This window comes from Metarhizium robertsii, assembly GCF_000187425.2.
Source record: "Metarhizium robertsii ARSEF 23 chromosome Unknown MAA_Scf_1, whole genome shotgun sequence".
Taxonomy (NCBI): Eukaryota; Fungi; Ascomycota; class Sordariomycetes; order Hypocreales; family Clavicipitaceae; genus Metarhizium; species Metarhizium robertsii.
Window position 1 is genome coordinate 4198695 of NW_011942149.1, and position 16249 is coordinate 4214943.

The 16249-nt window shown below is 52.0% G+C and overlaps 3 protein-coding genes across 3 annotated transcripts; 2 read left to right on the forward strand and 1 right to left on the reverse strand.

Annotated features, from left to right (window-relative positions):
- Positions 1-406: 406 nt before the first annotated feature.
- On the forward strand, positions 407-1534 carry MAA_02263 (cyclin; the record flags this gene model as incomplete). Its single annotated transcript, XM_007820261.1, has 1 exon — positions 407-1534. One exon carries the CDS (start codon positions 407-409, stop codon positions 1532-1534), a length of 1128 nt encoding a protein of 375 aa, XP_007818452.1.
- A 1886-nt stretch (positions 1535-3420) lies between these two features.
- Positions 3421-6804, reverse strand: MAA_02262 (copper transporting P-type ATPase; the record flags this gene model as incomplete). The annotated part of the gene is made up of 1 exon (XM_007820260.1): positions 3421-6804. The coding sequence occupies one exon, from the start codon at positions 6802-6804 to the stop codon at positions 3421-3423; it is 3384 nt and encodes a 1127-aa protein (XP_007818451.1).
- A 4729-nt stretch (positions 6805-11533) lies between these two features.
- On the forward strand, positions 11534-14746 carry MAA_02261 (alpha subunit of assimilatory sulfite reductase; the record flags this gene model as incomplete). Its single annotated transcript, XM_007820259.1, has 1 exon — positions 11534-14746. The coding sequence occupies one exon, from the start codon at positions 11534-11536 to the stop codon at positions 14744-14746; it is 3213 nt and encodes a 1070-aa protein (XP_007818450.1).
- Between the last annotated feature and the right edge of the window lie 1503 nt (positions 14747-16249).

Sequence of the window (16249 nt, forward strand, 5' to 3'; positions counted from 1 at the left end):
GAACGTCCACGGGCCACAGCCAGCTGGTCATTCGCGGTCAAGGGTCAAGGTGTCAAGGCCACATGCGCATGAGCCTCTCGCGCCCTCCATTGTCTGACGTTGAGAAGCCAAATCGCCTTTTGCTAGTCTCTGATATAGTCTCTGGCCTCCCTTGCTTTGCAATTCCCCCCTGCCCTTCACCTGGCAGTACATACGGAGTGCCTGTCCTCGATATACTACATAATATATCGTCCGGTCTTTCCCACCTTGCCGGCAGGCTGCGATCGATCTTCCCTTTCCACCACCCATCCAAACCTCCAACCTTCAACCCCACTTACACGGGAGGTTGCAGCAACAACAACAACACCGGCCTTCGCCCTTTGCCGTTGCTACTCGGCATCACGCTCACACATCTCACAGCTTCACCATGGCGCTGCGGCAGTTGACCTTGGACGAGCTCAACCGAGCCGCCCTCGACCAATTTGTATACCAGCCCGTGAGCCGTGAAATGATCTCGTTCCTCGCCGACGCCGCTCACAATGTCATCACATGCGATTCCACCATGATGCCGTCGGCCTCTTCCAAGCATCCTCAACAGCAACAACACCTTCCTCCCTCTCCCCCGAGGAGTCCCGAATCGCAACCTGCTCAACCCGCGGACAACACCTTGCCCACCCTCGAAGAGTTCATCACCCAGCTTGTCGTCTCATCCAATGTTCAGGTCCCGACTCTCATGTCAACCTTGGTTTACCTGACCCGCCTAAAGTCAAAGCTTCAACCCATGGCCCGTGGCCTGCGATGTACGACGCACCGCATCTTTCTCGCCTCGCTCATCCTAGCTGCCAAGTATCTCAACGACAGCTCGCCAAAGAACAAGCACTGGGCCAACTACACACACATCAACACTGACATGTACAGCTTTGGTTTCAACCGCACCGAGGTCAACTTGATGGAAAAGCAACTGCTCTTCCTCCTGGAGTGGGAGCTGAGAATTTCGGAGCAAGACTTGTACCGGGAGCTGGATTCTTTCCTCGAGCCTCTCCGTGCCCGCATTGCCGAGAGACACATCAGGAAGATGCGCCACCGCGAGGAGAAGAGACGACAGCAGGAGGCAAATGCTCGCTATCCCACTCCTCCTGCCTCTCGAGGCCAGTCACGATGCCGACATGCCAGCCCCGAGACTGTCCGCTCTTCCAGCGGCGGTTCCATTACCCCCCCAGGCCTCACTTACAGCAGCTCGGCCAGCTCATATGCCTCATCCATTACCTCGAGCAGGCAGCAATCCCGGTCTGCGACTCCACTCGAGTCTAACCCTTCTCCCTACATGTATGAGGTTTCGCAGCCGCAGGGCAGCCTCTACGACTCTCCTATCCACGTCGTGTTGGAGGCGGACCCTGCCAAGTCGGTACCTGACCTGGCTGCTTCTGGAAACCGCATGCTTCCGTACGAAATCTCTGTTGAGCAATACCAGCAACTCCAGGATGGTTCTGCCAAGAAGCGACACAAGCGAGGAATGTGGGGACGACTACTCGGCGGTGCTGTCGCCGTACGATAATTCTTCTCTCCAGGACTCGCATCACGTACATACGTTACACGCGTCTTTTGAAACTCCCCTTTTTTTTCCCTCGACGGCGTCGTGTGGCCCCGGGAGTTTTATTTTATTTTATTCTTTTTTCTGGCATTACTATGAAGCATGTAATTTTGAGAAAAGCATGGCGTTGAGGACACATTTTCCGTTTTAGAGCGGTTTCGCTCCACTCGAATCACGGCGATCATATATCACATTTCGCTACAAAACCACCTTCAGATTAAACAAGACATTTCTCATGCTCCCCTTGGCATTATTACCTACCTCACTTAATGCGTCCCACACAGACGTTTGCAGCGTTATCATGTGTACACCAGACCGATATTACACTTTTCGTGTTGGAAGGCTACCGGCGTTGTATGGATTTTCCTATCTTGTCTTTTCTCTTTCTTTTTCTTACAATTCTCATCGTCTCTCGGCCTGGACCAGAGTTACATTGTTGGCATCATTGGGTTGATGTGCAAGGGATTCTAGGAGTTGGGGTGGGTTTCAGGCATGGAAAGGCGGCTGGTCTGGCACTGCCACGCCTTTGGCCTGAGATATCTCTGGTGTTTGGTTTTATCTTTCTGGCTTACGTGTCCGTGGTATACGGTGGATTAGATTGCCTTCTCGAAGAGAAGTGAATACAATGATTATACCCATTCATGTGTGCCGACGTGCTGTGACTGGGGCCCTCAACATGACTCGTAGATGGAGATTACTTCACTGGGACCGGCAGACGGTGGCAATGGAGTAATCAATGCGCACGACTCTCTGATCCTGTCTCACCACCCTCTACGAGTAATGTGTACATGTCTACGGAGTACACGGCCAAGGTCGAAAGTGAAGCGCAATTATGCCCCGGCACCCGCACGACGCGGTCCGCGTCCAATATCACGACCGCAGCCCGGCCGCATATTGCCCTATCGTACGGGCCGCTTCCGAAACCAACAAGGGGTGTGTCGATAAGCAAAAGAACCAAGTCAGGTCTGTTATGGCATTGTTGTTGTTGTTGACCTGCATGCATCGTCGAGTATAGGTTTGAAACAAGCCAAAAGTTTGTGCATGTGTACTATTGCAGTGCCTCTTTCTTTTTTTCTTCTCCCCCATTACCCACTTCTCCCTTGGTGTTTACGATTCAAGGGATCTTTGGTGATTTGCAAGGCTGATGGACGGTTTTTTTTTTTTGCTTTCGGTATCATGGCCCCCTGCTGGGTGAGGATCCCTGCCGCATTGTAATGTACAAAGTAGGCGATTACGAGGCTGGGCTGTTTGACCGCGTGGGGCGAGGATTATGGCATGGATTACGACGGGTTTCATTTTCGCTGGCTGGCTGGCTGACTGACTGACTGGCCTTTACCTTTTTTTTTTTTGCTTTGAGGGATATGCGGGCGGGTGTTGAGGTGATTATCTGGTGGCCTGTCATGACTCTGGTTGTCTGGCTATGCGGTCTCGGCTGTTGCGGGCTGGGGGCGAGATTGGTTACCTACCTACTTACTCCAGTTGGGGTGTCTTCATGATTTTTTTTTAAACTTGTCACCAGTTGACGGGCGGATTCGGGCGGGTTTGCTTTGTACATACGGGTGCGTTGCTAACCCCGGACGGGAACATGCCCAAGATGCCGCTTCTTACTTGCTTTTGCAACTGATTCTTTCTTCCGAGATTTGCGCTTGGTACTCCATATAGTATTATGAATCATACTTGGCTAACAATGATTAATTACCCGATCCACCCGGCCAATCATGCCTCCCCATTGTCGTGATCGATTCCAACACAAAACTACCTAGCTAGGCATTATCATTATACATACACGGGCCGTGATACATACAACATTCCAGCATGTTTGCAGCTCTGCTCGGCTCCTCTTAACTTCTTTATTCCACCACAACGGGGCTGTGTCGAAAGCCCAGCCCCGGCACGCGGGCCCTCAGGCTGAGGCTGCTGAGCACAACGCTGATGCTTGATAGGGCCATGGCGAGTGCCGCCCAGACAGGATCGAGCCTTACGTGATTGCCAGAGCTGGTCTTGATGGCGTACAGGCAGCCCGCGGCGATGGGCACCGCCAACAGATTGTACACGACGGCCCAGCCAAAATTAATCTTGATGCGGCGAAAGACTGTGCGGCTGAGGTCCAGGAGCGTCAGCACCGCGCCTAGGCTCGACGACGCCAGGACAAAGTCTGCGCTGGAAATAGCCACGTCGCTGCCTGAGCCGATGGCGATGCCCACGTCTGCTGTCGTGAGGGCAGGAGAGTCGTTGATTCCGTCACCAACCATGGCCACCATGGCCCTGCGTGTGCTATACCCGTGGCGTCGGCGGACTGTCCTGTGTGAGTGAAGCGTGGCTTGGAGGTACTGCACTTTTTCCGCCTTTTCTGACGGGAGAACTTCTGCGAGGACGTTGGTGTCTGCGATGCCTACCCGTTGGGCGACGGCCTTGGCCGTGGTGACGTTGTCGCCGGAGAGCATCCAGACTTGCGTTCCTCGGGCGCGGAGTGCCTTGACCACGGCCACTGCCTCCCGCCGGACAGGGTCCGAGATGGATAGAATAGCTGCTAGTATCCATGGACTCTGTTGCTCATGCGGCTTGACTGCCACCACTGCCACCGACTTGGCTTCGCTCTTCCAGCTTTGCAATCGGCTGACGACGGATTGGGACAGTGTGACCGAGAGATCGCGCATGAGGTGCTCGTTGCCAACGGCGATGTCGAGTTGCTTATCCTTGTAAGACGCCTTCATTCCTCGGCCGGGCAACTCTTCGATCTTGCCCAGCTCCGCAGATGCTACCTCATCTCCACAGAAGTTGACAATGGCCTTGGCAATGGGGTGACTGCTCTGTTCCTCCACAGCCTTTAACCCGGCGAGCAGTGCCCGTTTGTCCAGATCCTTGACCTCCTGGTGGGGGAAGAGCTCCGAATCCGTGATCTTCGGCTCTCCGCCCTCGGTGAGGGTGCCAGTCTTGTCAAATACCACACAGTCGATTTTGCTGGCCTTTTCAAACGCTTCACCACCGCCCTTGGCAAGAACTCCGTGCTTTGCCGCAATACCGCCGCCAACAAAGATGGCCGTAGGAGCGGCTAGGGCCAACCCGCAAGGGCAGGCAACGACGAAGACGGCAATGGAGAACTGAAATGCAAAGGCCGCGGGGCCGCCTGCCGAGTCTAGCTCCTCCTTTGAGATGTGACCAGTGAGTGCCAGTGAAAACCACACGATCCATGTGATGACGGCAATGAGGGTAATGACTGGAACAAAGTATGAAGTCATTACATCTGCAATCTGCTCCACTGGAGCTCGCTTGGTCTGTCCTTCACGAACAACATCGACAATCTGATCCAGCATGGACTTGCCTGAGGTACCGGTAACACTGATTGTCACGGCGTCTCCCTTATTCACAGTGCCTGCAAAGACTTCGTCGCCCGGTGCTTTCTTGATTGGGCGGGATTCTCCGGTAAGACTGGATTCGTCAAAATTGGTCTCGCCAGTGATGATAATGCCGTCAGTAGCTGGCGATGCGCCATGCGGAACTCGGATTACATCCCCATATTCTAGCTGGTCTATTGGCGTTGTCGTTGTAATTTGACCCCTTATTGGATCCTTCTCCACCAGCACCGCGGTGCTAGGGCGAAGTTTGGCCAAGGCACCGACGGCGTCGCCTGTTTTAGACTTGCTGTACGCTTCTATCAACCGTCCCGCCAAAAGGAACAGTGTCAGAAAGACGACCGAGTCGAAATAGAATCGGTTCTCAGGTACGTGGTCGTCCTTCTTCGCAGCTGCAGCAATCATTTCCGCAACCGATGAAACGTATGCAATGGTGGTTCCTAGAGACATGAGCATGTTCATGCTGCCAAATTTGTAGAACCTTTCGATAAGTGGCGTACGGCTACCGGGTCGCCACATGGTTCGAATTTCTTTGATGGCTCGAACGTGAAAAATATCGGCTGCGAAGAAGTATACCGGGGTCGAGAGTACACAAAGGATAATCGCGTTACGGCTCAAACCTGATTTCCAGGGCTCCATAAGGTATTCCTTTGTGGGATTAGAGTCAGGCACCAAACTCATGTAGACGATACCAAGCACAAAGGTCGGAATGGCCAAAATAAGGGTCAACATCATCCGCCAGAACAACTCTCGCTGATGCTTGGCTCGGATAGCCTTTGACCGCTCTTCCAAAGTCGGGGGGTGGTATATTGAGGCCCGCAACGAGGGATCTGTTGCCTCGATGGCCCTGAGAATTTGTCGAATGGTGAAGTCTGGTGCCCGGGGTGTATATCGTATTTTAAGAAATGGCTTATCCAGCGTCGGAGCTTGGAGAATTTCGATGCGCGAGAAACTCAGGTTGTTTAGCGTCTTGCAGATGCGTTGGGGGCATTTGGGGCAGAATATGCCGTCGATTTGAATCTCCACGTCCCGAGCATCTGCAGAGACGCGCTTCTGCTCCTTTAGGTTAATCACCTGGTCAAGAGCAGCGTCATACCCAAGATCCTCGATGGCATTGACGACATCTTGGATCCGACCCTGCTCCTTGATGTCCACAGTAGCACTATTCGCTACAAGATTGACCACAATCTTGGCGACCCAGGGGAATTTCTGAATCTCATCCGTGATGGTATTGGAGCATGAGGCACAAGTCATGCCGCCAATGGATAAAGTTGCTCGCCATAATTCAGGGATAGCATCGGTGTCGTCGATGACAACCTCGTCTAGAGGGGTGGTAGTCGCCTTGGAGGTAGCCTTGATCAGATTCTGGGGACTGAATGGGGCTAACACGTGGCGAGTAAGTTGTTCCTCCAAAACACGACCGTTTTCATGAGCCGCGGCCGCTGCCGTGGTTTTGCAACTATCGCAGTTGTCCAAATGCGCTGCTGCCTTACCTTGATGTGGTGTCGCAGGAGGTGTCCTAGCTCCCCATAACCTCCACCACAGATCGAGGGCACCACTGCCTCTGCGGCGACTGTCTTGACTTGATCTTGCTTGTTCAGCATCCGATTCTCTGTTTAGCTCGTCAGGCATGGTGCCTGTCGTATCGACGGCACAGATTTCGAAGCCGACATCCTCAAGCGTCTTACCCATGTCGCGAATAAAATCGGCACTTGCATCTTCGTGCTCGACTGTAACGACAGAGGTGACAACGTTAGGGGACACCCAAAAGACTCTGCCGGCATATTCGTCCTCCAAGGTCTTCTTGATCACCGCAACGCATGATGGACAGTGCAAGTTGCCAACAAGAAAGGATGTTGTGATTATCTTTGGCGGCGCCATGTTGTTTCACAAGCGCAGTGTTTGCCCTCACGGAGATGCCAAACACTGGTCGAGTTGTACCACAACGGCGAAAACGCTGTAGATAGGTCTGATTATATAGCAATGTTTGAGGTCAAGCTGTCAGTAAAGTTTGTTGTGGAGAGGCAATGGTGAAGAATGTAGGTACACCGTGTGCAATATGTGAGATGGAACTGTGCCCTGGTGTGGCTTTGTCACTCTTTATCAATCACTGAACCTGTCGTGAGGAGAGAAGAAGCTGCACAGGCTGTGAGACATATGTGCTGAGTGAATTAGTAAAACCAAAGGGCATAAATAGCGCTCTGAAGAGCAGTGCGAGAATGATTCGGGAAGATTCTTGTCAACATGACTGATGATGTACTCCGTACGACGGCTACATGTTAGGGGGTGACGAACTTTGGCGCTAAAATCCGCACAAATCTCGCAGTCACGACACATGACCCCAGCCAACCTCAAGTTGGATGGAACGCATCAATGGCATTGATTGATGTCGACAGTAGAAAGCGGCTCGGTGCAGCTCGGTGCGCCTCGGTCCGCAAGCGAGGTGACATGGATGGCAAAATGAGGCCCTTTTGCGACAGGCAGAACGCAAATTAAACGCATTGGCTTTGCCAGCTACGGCGCTTCTAGGACGTTCTAGATACGTCGACGTTTGGCCCTGATGTAGCCCAGGAGTCCGTCGTATGCTCTAGTTTTCCCTTTGCATTGTCGATGACAGAGCACAGCTGACGAACACGTATGACGCTATTCACTCGTCATGTCGAGCAAAAAGGCCTGAAGCCTCCGCAGTCCGCACCAGATCCAGGAACAGCAAAGCTCGAGCCACATGCAGGTGCAGATTGATGGAGAAGAGATCGTGTGCTATGGCAGTGGAGCTCCACATCTTAGCGTCCAGACCGTTGCCGTTGTCACGGTGGCACAGGCTAAGTCTTGCGCCACCACACAGTCTCCCTTGGCACACAACGCAAAACAAGCGCAAACTTGCTATTACACACCATTCGCCGGCAAAATGAGACGATTTCGCTTCTGTTTGACGGCACGGGAACATGCAGATATTCCTACGGTGATTACGGGGATCACTTGAACGACATACGGTGGACAAGTGGCTCCGTGGGCACTTGACGCACTTGGCCTTCTTTTCATTACCAACCAAGACGATGCTTGGACCTGAGCATACCATGACTGGACCAGAGACGGCATAGAATGATAACATCATTACCTGTCCAAACCCGTCTCTCACTTACAAGTTACGAGCACCAAGCAATGAACCGGAAGCCAGCCTCAATGTCGTGCTACATATTGACAGCCAGGCCCATGCAGACAAGAATCCTATGCAGACAAGAATTGTGCTACTTCTACCTAGACAAGCCCCCCTTAACAAACCTTCGTGTTTTCGCTGTTTGCAAAATTGACTGCAAGAAGTGAAGGCCACAGGTCATCTCACCATCTTGGCACTACCTCTGCCAACGTCAACACTCCCAACACCCCCGGCTCCCAGGTCGCGTGCATCTTGACTCTGGCGCCGGCAACAGCGGATCAATAATGAAGCAAGTGGGCATTGTGATATGCCGATTTTATGCATCATCAAATTCGTTCTGTGAAACAAAATGTCATGGGCTCTTGTTGATGCTGCTCGTAAGACGGCTTTGCGCACTGACGCTGTAAAATTGATATCACAAGAATCTCCCAAGGAGGTGCGCGAACTTTTAATTCGACCTTGACATATTTTGTTGCTGTCTTCTCTCGGCTAGTCTTGGCGAACTTGACCATCAGATACAGCTGGAGGCAAAATGTACTTGGCCATTTGAGGTACCTGGCTGTCGCGCCCTATACGATAATATAATGGAGCCTGCTAGTGTATACATCTTGACGGGCAAATATATCTGCCAGACTGTAGTTCCTTCCCCGGTCAAGACGTACACCCCAAAGGCATGAGGGACACGCTCTCTCGGGTGGGAGTTGTCTGGAACAAGGTAAACAATGCACCCCAGTCAAACGCGCAGAGGACAAAAACTTCTCACAGATTTGATCAAAATACTTCTTCCCATTTCCCCCCGCATGTGACAACTCCATGCACAATTGGTGCGTCTTAGGCCCGTTCATTACTCTTACAATAAATAGCTGTACCATCTCGGCTCGCTCTTGGTGGTGAAGCTCTCCTCTCTCAAAGTTGTCTTGATCAAACAACCCAGAAAACGGCACCCAAGTCATCAAAGCTTTTGAGACCACAGCTACTCTGCCACACCAGATCAAAGAAAAAAAAATGATGGAGGCCCAAAATACAAGATCTTCCGATGTTCTCTCGGAAACAGTCGTCAGCACCAAATCCGTTGAAAAAAAAAATGGTGGCATCCGATGAAAGAGTGCGGTTCGACAGTCCAAATCGTGATAGCCACTATACTGGGTGTTGCCACTGGCTTCATCATATCTACACTGGTTCCAGACAGGCCCAAGCTTCAGCCTGCAGGAAATTGTCCCGTTCCACATCCGGACCCAGTATGGCTGGTAGCTCTTAAAAGCGTCGGTATGATACAAAGCCCTCAAAGAAGCCACAGGTACATGGTTCACCAATATTAACTTCGGTAGTCACACTGTTGGTTTTCTTATCGATGAATCTCACACTCCAACGAATGGCACGAATTGTCACAGATGGGTCGTTTCCAATGTGGTTTGTCGGGTACTTCATCACGGTGGTTGTTTTTTTCATCGTCTGGTGCTGTATTCTGGCATCCTCTATATGGTATCAAATCTTCACAGTAGCTGTTGAACGAGAGCAAGCTGTGGAGAAAGGTATCAGCATTGGCGACAAAGGTGACGTCCCCGTTGAGGAGGCTGTAGCCGACACAGGTGGTTTATACAACGACGATGATCTCTGGTGGATTTTGTTGTTCATGATCAATTGGCACTTCTTTTGGCACTAGGTGAAGAAAACTGAACACCAAAATCACTACTGAACTCTAAGAATAGGCCTCAGCCAGCATCTTCCTGATTCTCGACAATATTGCTAAATTAGACATGGTGGATGTTGCCAAGAAAGTGGGTGTCTTCATTGGCATCACATTAGTTATAGGGTCTAATACTTCACCTTTTTGTAACTACACCCACTACATTTCACACTATAAACAGAATAAAATACTCGTTGAAGAATTCTCCCACATAGGGTACTGCCTAGGGAATTGCGTCATTGGCTGCCAGCCTTTGAATCACAATCCGATGTTGCAACCCGGGCTCGTGGCGTTTCAAACAAAGTTTTCAAGTGTCTCCAGCCTATAGCTTGTCTTAGCAACATGGACGGGTAGTTCTCTCGCCTTTGTTCACAGTCAGTTACACTTGACATGCTCACACGGGCCCAGCACTGCCTTCCATTTCTCTTTGCTGCAGTCTACTCAGCTAGAACACATAGCGCCCGTCACTGCCATGTACTCGGTCATTGTGACGGTTGACTAGTTATCCACCCGTTTCCGAACAACATTAAGCGTATCGGAGGATTCCTTTGCATCAATGATTCTGTACAAGACTACCAACAATGGCAATTCTAATGAACCACAGGACGAAGTTGCGGGTGTTGAGACTTGTGGGGCGCACAACCCAGTGTAATGCAATAGATTCGAGTCTTTGGGATTGACCCAGTTTCTAGAGCAAGATATTTGTCGAGGACAGACGTTGCTAGGCTGAAGGGGGATTTACATCATGCCAATCCATATAGAGGTGTGTCGTAAACGTGTACAGAATCCGGGGTGGCAGCCGACAATTGGGTTGCTATGCAAAAAAGCATATACATATTGCACCTACGCAGAAAAACATGACACCATAAAGTTAAATATACAAGGCGAAATTCCAAAAAGAAAGTAAAGTTTCTTAAAACTAAAAACAACAAAAAAACCACACCAAACACATTGTAACCCAAAGACCACGGTAACGGTGGTTGTCCTTGTCGGCCCAACGCGAGGGACGGCCACCCCGCCAATGAGGTCCAAGAATAATTACAAATCCGGTAAAGTGCCAAGTCCTCGACCCAACAAAAAAAGGAAGGATCAGGCAGAACAAAACATGTCACATTACATCTCCGTATCTCTCTGCCAGGAGCATTTCCATCATTCTAAAATGAAACACAAATACGAAGCATGCATGAATGAAGTCAAAGATGAAACCAGCAGAGCGGGACTCGGCGGAACCTCGCTGTTCGTTCTACCACCCTTCGGTCCCTCGATGGCGGAAGTCGGAAAAAGTGGATCAATCCGGGGACCGCGTGAGGATCTGGCTCTTGCATCATAGGCGCTAAACCTAATCTGGTAAAAATGAATTGCGTGATTCTATCAAAGTATCAACAATTTGGGGCCAGAACCGGGAGAATGCCAATGGCGATAGTAATCGCAGGACACGAATCGCCATGGAAGGGGAGTTTTATGGGCACCGAGGTATGGGCTAGTATGGGTTTGAGCGTGGGGTCGAGACTCGAAAATGGTTTTCAATGCGCTCCTGAACTCGACATCTTTCTTGACCTTTTCCTGTTTCCTGTACACCTGTCTTCGCTCTTGAGGCATCTGGTCGTTTTTGAATTGACGTTGTTGGAGGTATTTGTATACCGAGGGAACTGGATATTCGCCAGAGACAAAGGGAAACTCCTCCGTCATCTGAGCCAGCCTCTCTCCTCCATACGTGACGTCAACGACGCCCTCCTCATCGACAGTCTTGATCAGACGTATTCAAGATGCGTTCTCAACCGCAGGAGTCGACTGGCGGCGCCGTCCCTCCGCAAAAGACCAACTCCTCCGACTTTGAGATCCTCTCATCAGCGTTGCCCTTTGGCCAGCCTGTCCCCTTGGACGCCATCTCCGGCCCTACCTACGTGACGGCTCAGCTCCTCGTGCAGCAGATTGCCTACAAGCTCTCCGACAAGATATTCTCCTACTCTCCGGAGACTTTCGACCTCGACGTCGCCGCCAAGAACTGGGCTGCCAAACAGAACACCAACATTCATGGATACGCCCCTCAGGTTCTCCCTCTGCAGACTAGAACCGGAGCTGGTGCCTTGGGGTTGGGATACATCTTTTCTCCCGACTTTGATGTCTCGAGGAGACACATTCCCCAGACGTTGCTCGCCCCCTCGGGCAGTCTTCAACAGTTACGGGGCACTCTAGACCAACTCTCCCTCTTGTATAGCGTTTCCAGCCCGTTTGTTGCCCACGTCGCTGCGGCCGATTACACCGATGCCGACGGCCTTGTTTCCAATTACGACACGGCGTTGAGATTGGCGGAGGATCTTGGCCTAGGTCTGGTTAGCAGCTCTTCTACATATGAGGCCCAGCACATGTCCCTGTTCTCGACTCTGCTCGCTACTGTCTTACCTACGCTCCATGTCTACGATGGTATCCGCGTTGCTAGAGAAACTCTGCGAGTTGTCGATGCTTTGAGCGAGTCTGGTGTCGCCGACGTATACAACAAGCTTGTGTCTGAGGCGGGCAAGCTCAACTCTCATCTGGACACTGCCGGCAAAGTCGTTGAGCTGTTGAAGCTATTCAACGATGAGCTTGGAACGGTTTACCAGCCGTTTGAATACCACGGCCACGAAACCCCGGATGTGGTTCTTGTTGCCTTTGGCAGCGTCGAAACCCAAGTTGCCAAGCAGACTCTGAACAAGATCGCTGCTGATGGTGCCAGGGTCGGCGTCATCAATGTCCGCGTTTACCGGCCATTCATCGAGGAGGAGTTCCTCAAATCCATCCCTGCCTCAGCTCGCACCATTGCTGTCCTCGGTCAGGTTCGTGACCACGTTGCCGTAGCGGACGATGCCACCCAGTCCGCCCTCTACGGCGATGTCTTGGCCGCCGTTACGTTCTCTGGAAAGTTTGGCGAGGAGCCCCGAGTCCTTGACATCAAGTACACTCCCGCCCAGTCCCTGACTCCCCAGGGCCTGGTAAACACATTGCACAAGGTGTTTGGCAACGAGGATGAAGCCAAGACCTTGCCTTCTCTGGTTAATGCTGAACAATACACTTTCTGGGACGTTGACAACTCAGCAGCTGTCAACTCTCCCGCCGTTATTGGCCACATCCTTTCCAAGCAGTCCACAACTAATGTCTACGTTCACGCCACGTATGATAACCTCACGCAGGGCGGTGTTGTCCGCACGGATGTGCGAGCTTCCAGGAAAGCCCTGGAGGCTCCTTACGACGTGTATGAGGCGGATGTCGCTGTTATTGGTGATGATTGTGTGCTCAAGGATGTGAATGTTATGGAGAGCGTCGCCCACGGCGGCAAGATCATTATCAAGCTGCCCAATTTCAAGGTCGAGGAGGTTGAGAAGCGTCTCTCTGCTGCATTCCGCAAGGCTGTTCAGGAGAAGGACGCCCAGCTCTTTGTTCTGGACACTTCCTTCTCCCCTGCCTTTGAGAAGGATGCTCAGTCCAAGTTGCTTCTTGAATTGGCTTTTCTGAAAGTTGCCCAGCCGGAGCTTTCTCCTGAGATTATCAGCAAGCTGGTCCTTGTTGAAGGCCACCCGCCCACTTTGGAAGAGTGTGTTGAAGCTGTCAATCAGTGCCTCAGTAAGCTTGAAGTGCCAGCTACCTGGGCCGAAGTCGCGGACAACTTTGAGGCTCCCCAGCTCCCCATATCCCTCCAGTCCAACAGTTTCGTTCCGTTCCAGAAGAAAGATGTCGAGGAGGCTCTGGAGCTCCGCGACTGGCAGACTGCCGCCAAGGGTCTCGTCTTCAAGGAAGTTTACGAGACACGCACGGGGCTCCGACCAGATTTGCCAGTCAACACGGCTACTATCCGTGTCAAGGAGAACCGTCGCCTTACCCCCTCCGATTACGATCGCAACATTTTCCACATTGAGTTCGACCTTGGCGACTCTGGCCTCACGTACAAGATTGGTGAAGCCCTTGGAATCCATGCGGAGAATGACGAGGAGCAGGTCTCTGCGTTCATTCAGGCCTATGGCCTCAACCCGGCCGAGCTGGCCCGGGTACCTGCTCGTGAGGATCCTGAGGCGTTGGAGATTCGTACCGTTCATCAGGCTTTGATCCAGAACGTCGACATTCTCGGCAAGCCACCGAAGCGATTCTACGAAGCCCTGGCTGAGTTTGCTACCGACGAGACTGAAAGGAAGAAGCTCGAGGCCCTTGGCAGCTCTGCCGGGGCCGAGGACTTCAAGCGACGCTCCGAAGTAGACATGCTGACGTACGTCGATGTCCTCGACGAATTCAAGTCTGCCCGCCCCAGCTTCAACGACCTGGTCAGGATGGTCAGCCCCCTCAAGCGTCGCGAGTACTCGATCGCCTCGGCACAGGCCGTGACGCCCAACTCGGTCGCTCTGATGATCGTCGTGGTCGACTGGGTCGACACCAAGGGCCGCACTCGCTATGGCCATGCCACGCGCTACCTCAGCCGCCTGCAGCCAGGCGCTGTTGTGACGGCCTCTGTCAAGCCTTCGGTCATGAAGCTCCCTACCAGGGACACGGCACCACTCATCATGGCAGGCCTGGGCACGGGTCTCGCTCCCTTCCGCGCATTCGTCCAGTATCGTGCCATGCAGAAGGCGCAGGGCAAGGAAATCGGCGCCATCCTCTTATACCTCGGTTCCCGGCACCAGCGCGAGGAGTATCTATACGGTGAAGAGTGGGAGGCGTACCTCGCCGCGGGCGTGGTTACTCTGATTGGTGCTGCCTTCTCTCGGGATCAGCCTCAGAAGATCTACATCCAGGACAGGATGCGCCAAACTCTGGGGGATATTGCCAAGGCGTACGTCCAGGACGAAGGTAGCTTCTACTTGTGCGGTCCTACCTGGCCTGTCCCCGACGTGACCAAGGTCCTGGAGGAGGCCATTGCAGCTGATGCCAAGGCCGGCGGGAAAAAGGTCGATCCCAAGAAGGAGATTGAAAAGCTGAAGGAAGAGGGACGTTATGTTCTCGAGGTATATTAGACATTAGCTTTGGATGTTGTAGGGAGGAAGGGGGACCAGCTTTCTTTGCCCACAGGGCCTGATATGTCCACGCCTATAGATTCTGGTAATGAATTATCACATTTTCCATCACCTTTATCGTACGATTTGAGACGTACTTGCCGTAGCCATTGCCAGCATCTTACACCGCACCGCCTGAAAAACAAAAAAACGTGAAACCAATAGCGTCTCCTCGATTGAGCCCGCCATTATCCATCATTATCATCGTCGTCATCATCATCGGCTGCATGGGTACACTGCATATTATAGATACATCCCAAAGGCATCGAGCCTCAAAACTACGCCCGTATGCAGCGCATATAGAAAACCCCGGTTGGCCATCTCAAACCGGGCATTAGCAACAAGAAACATACATACATCGTGCCAAGGCCGCCTTCTTGTCAACCGCGGCTAAAATATTTGCTTTTTGAGAAATTTGCCCCGTCAACAAGCGATGAAAATGATAAGAGAAGAAAACAAGGAAAAGCAAAAAAGGACACAAAACAGCTGAGGCCCCGGTCTCAATGCCCACGGCACATGCGTCATTTGTGTTTGTGCATATTACGCACGCCGCAAGATGCCCATGCTCGGATGACCGTGCTCCGTATTGAACGCCCTTTTACCAGAATGACGGGTCAACTCCCCCGTTCTCAGACACGGTCATATCAGGCCATCTCTGTCTCGCGTACTGTCCCCGTTAGAGGTTCCGAAACCTATCCCTTGTATTCTGTACGGGGTATCATGCCACCAGAATGCCTGATCGCACCATAATACTCAGACATGCCGGATCTTTCCGCTTCTGCAGCATCCGTGATCAATCTGGATTCTGCTGGGGATTCAGAGTCCTTCGTTTGAGCAGCGTTCTTTTGCCTCCATCCCCCCTTTCTTCATTTTCCCCCTTTTCGGTGGATCGAGGCGTTGGGAAAGATAATGGCGTCAAAGAATCGTCGTTCCGCATACGACGTACGTATTTGCCTTGACCATGACTCTTCTTTGTCTAGCATCCAATCACGGTAGAAGGTCCATCACGGTTGAAAATGCTGGTAGGTGGTTTGCCGTTTAACGCTACGGAGCGGCGAGTGAAACGCACGTTCATGGCGTCCGAGCTGCGGACAGTGGCGTTCTTGTTGGGAATGATGATTTATCCTTCCCTCTCCGATAGATGTCTGCTGCGTCAAGCTTTCGGCGACGCATCCGTTGTGGTACACGTGCGTTATTTCGCAGGGCGCTTGGTGGCCATGTGCCTTTGACAGAATGGGCAAGAATGTTTCCGACATGAACCCTCAACATGTTAGCTAGTTCGCCTATTTTCTCAAATTGTTACCTTATTGTGAAATGTAATCTGTAATTGGCTACTGGATATGCTGATGACATCGGCAATATCCCCGTTCGTGCCTGCTTCTTCATTTTCTGGGCGGCGAGTCTCGAGGTGACGTTTAGTCATCGTGACAGCTGACGGCCTGGCATGCAAAGGATGCTTTTGAT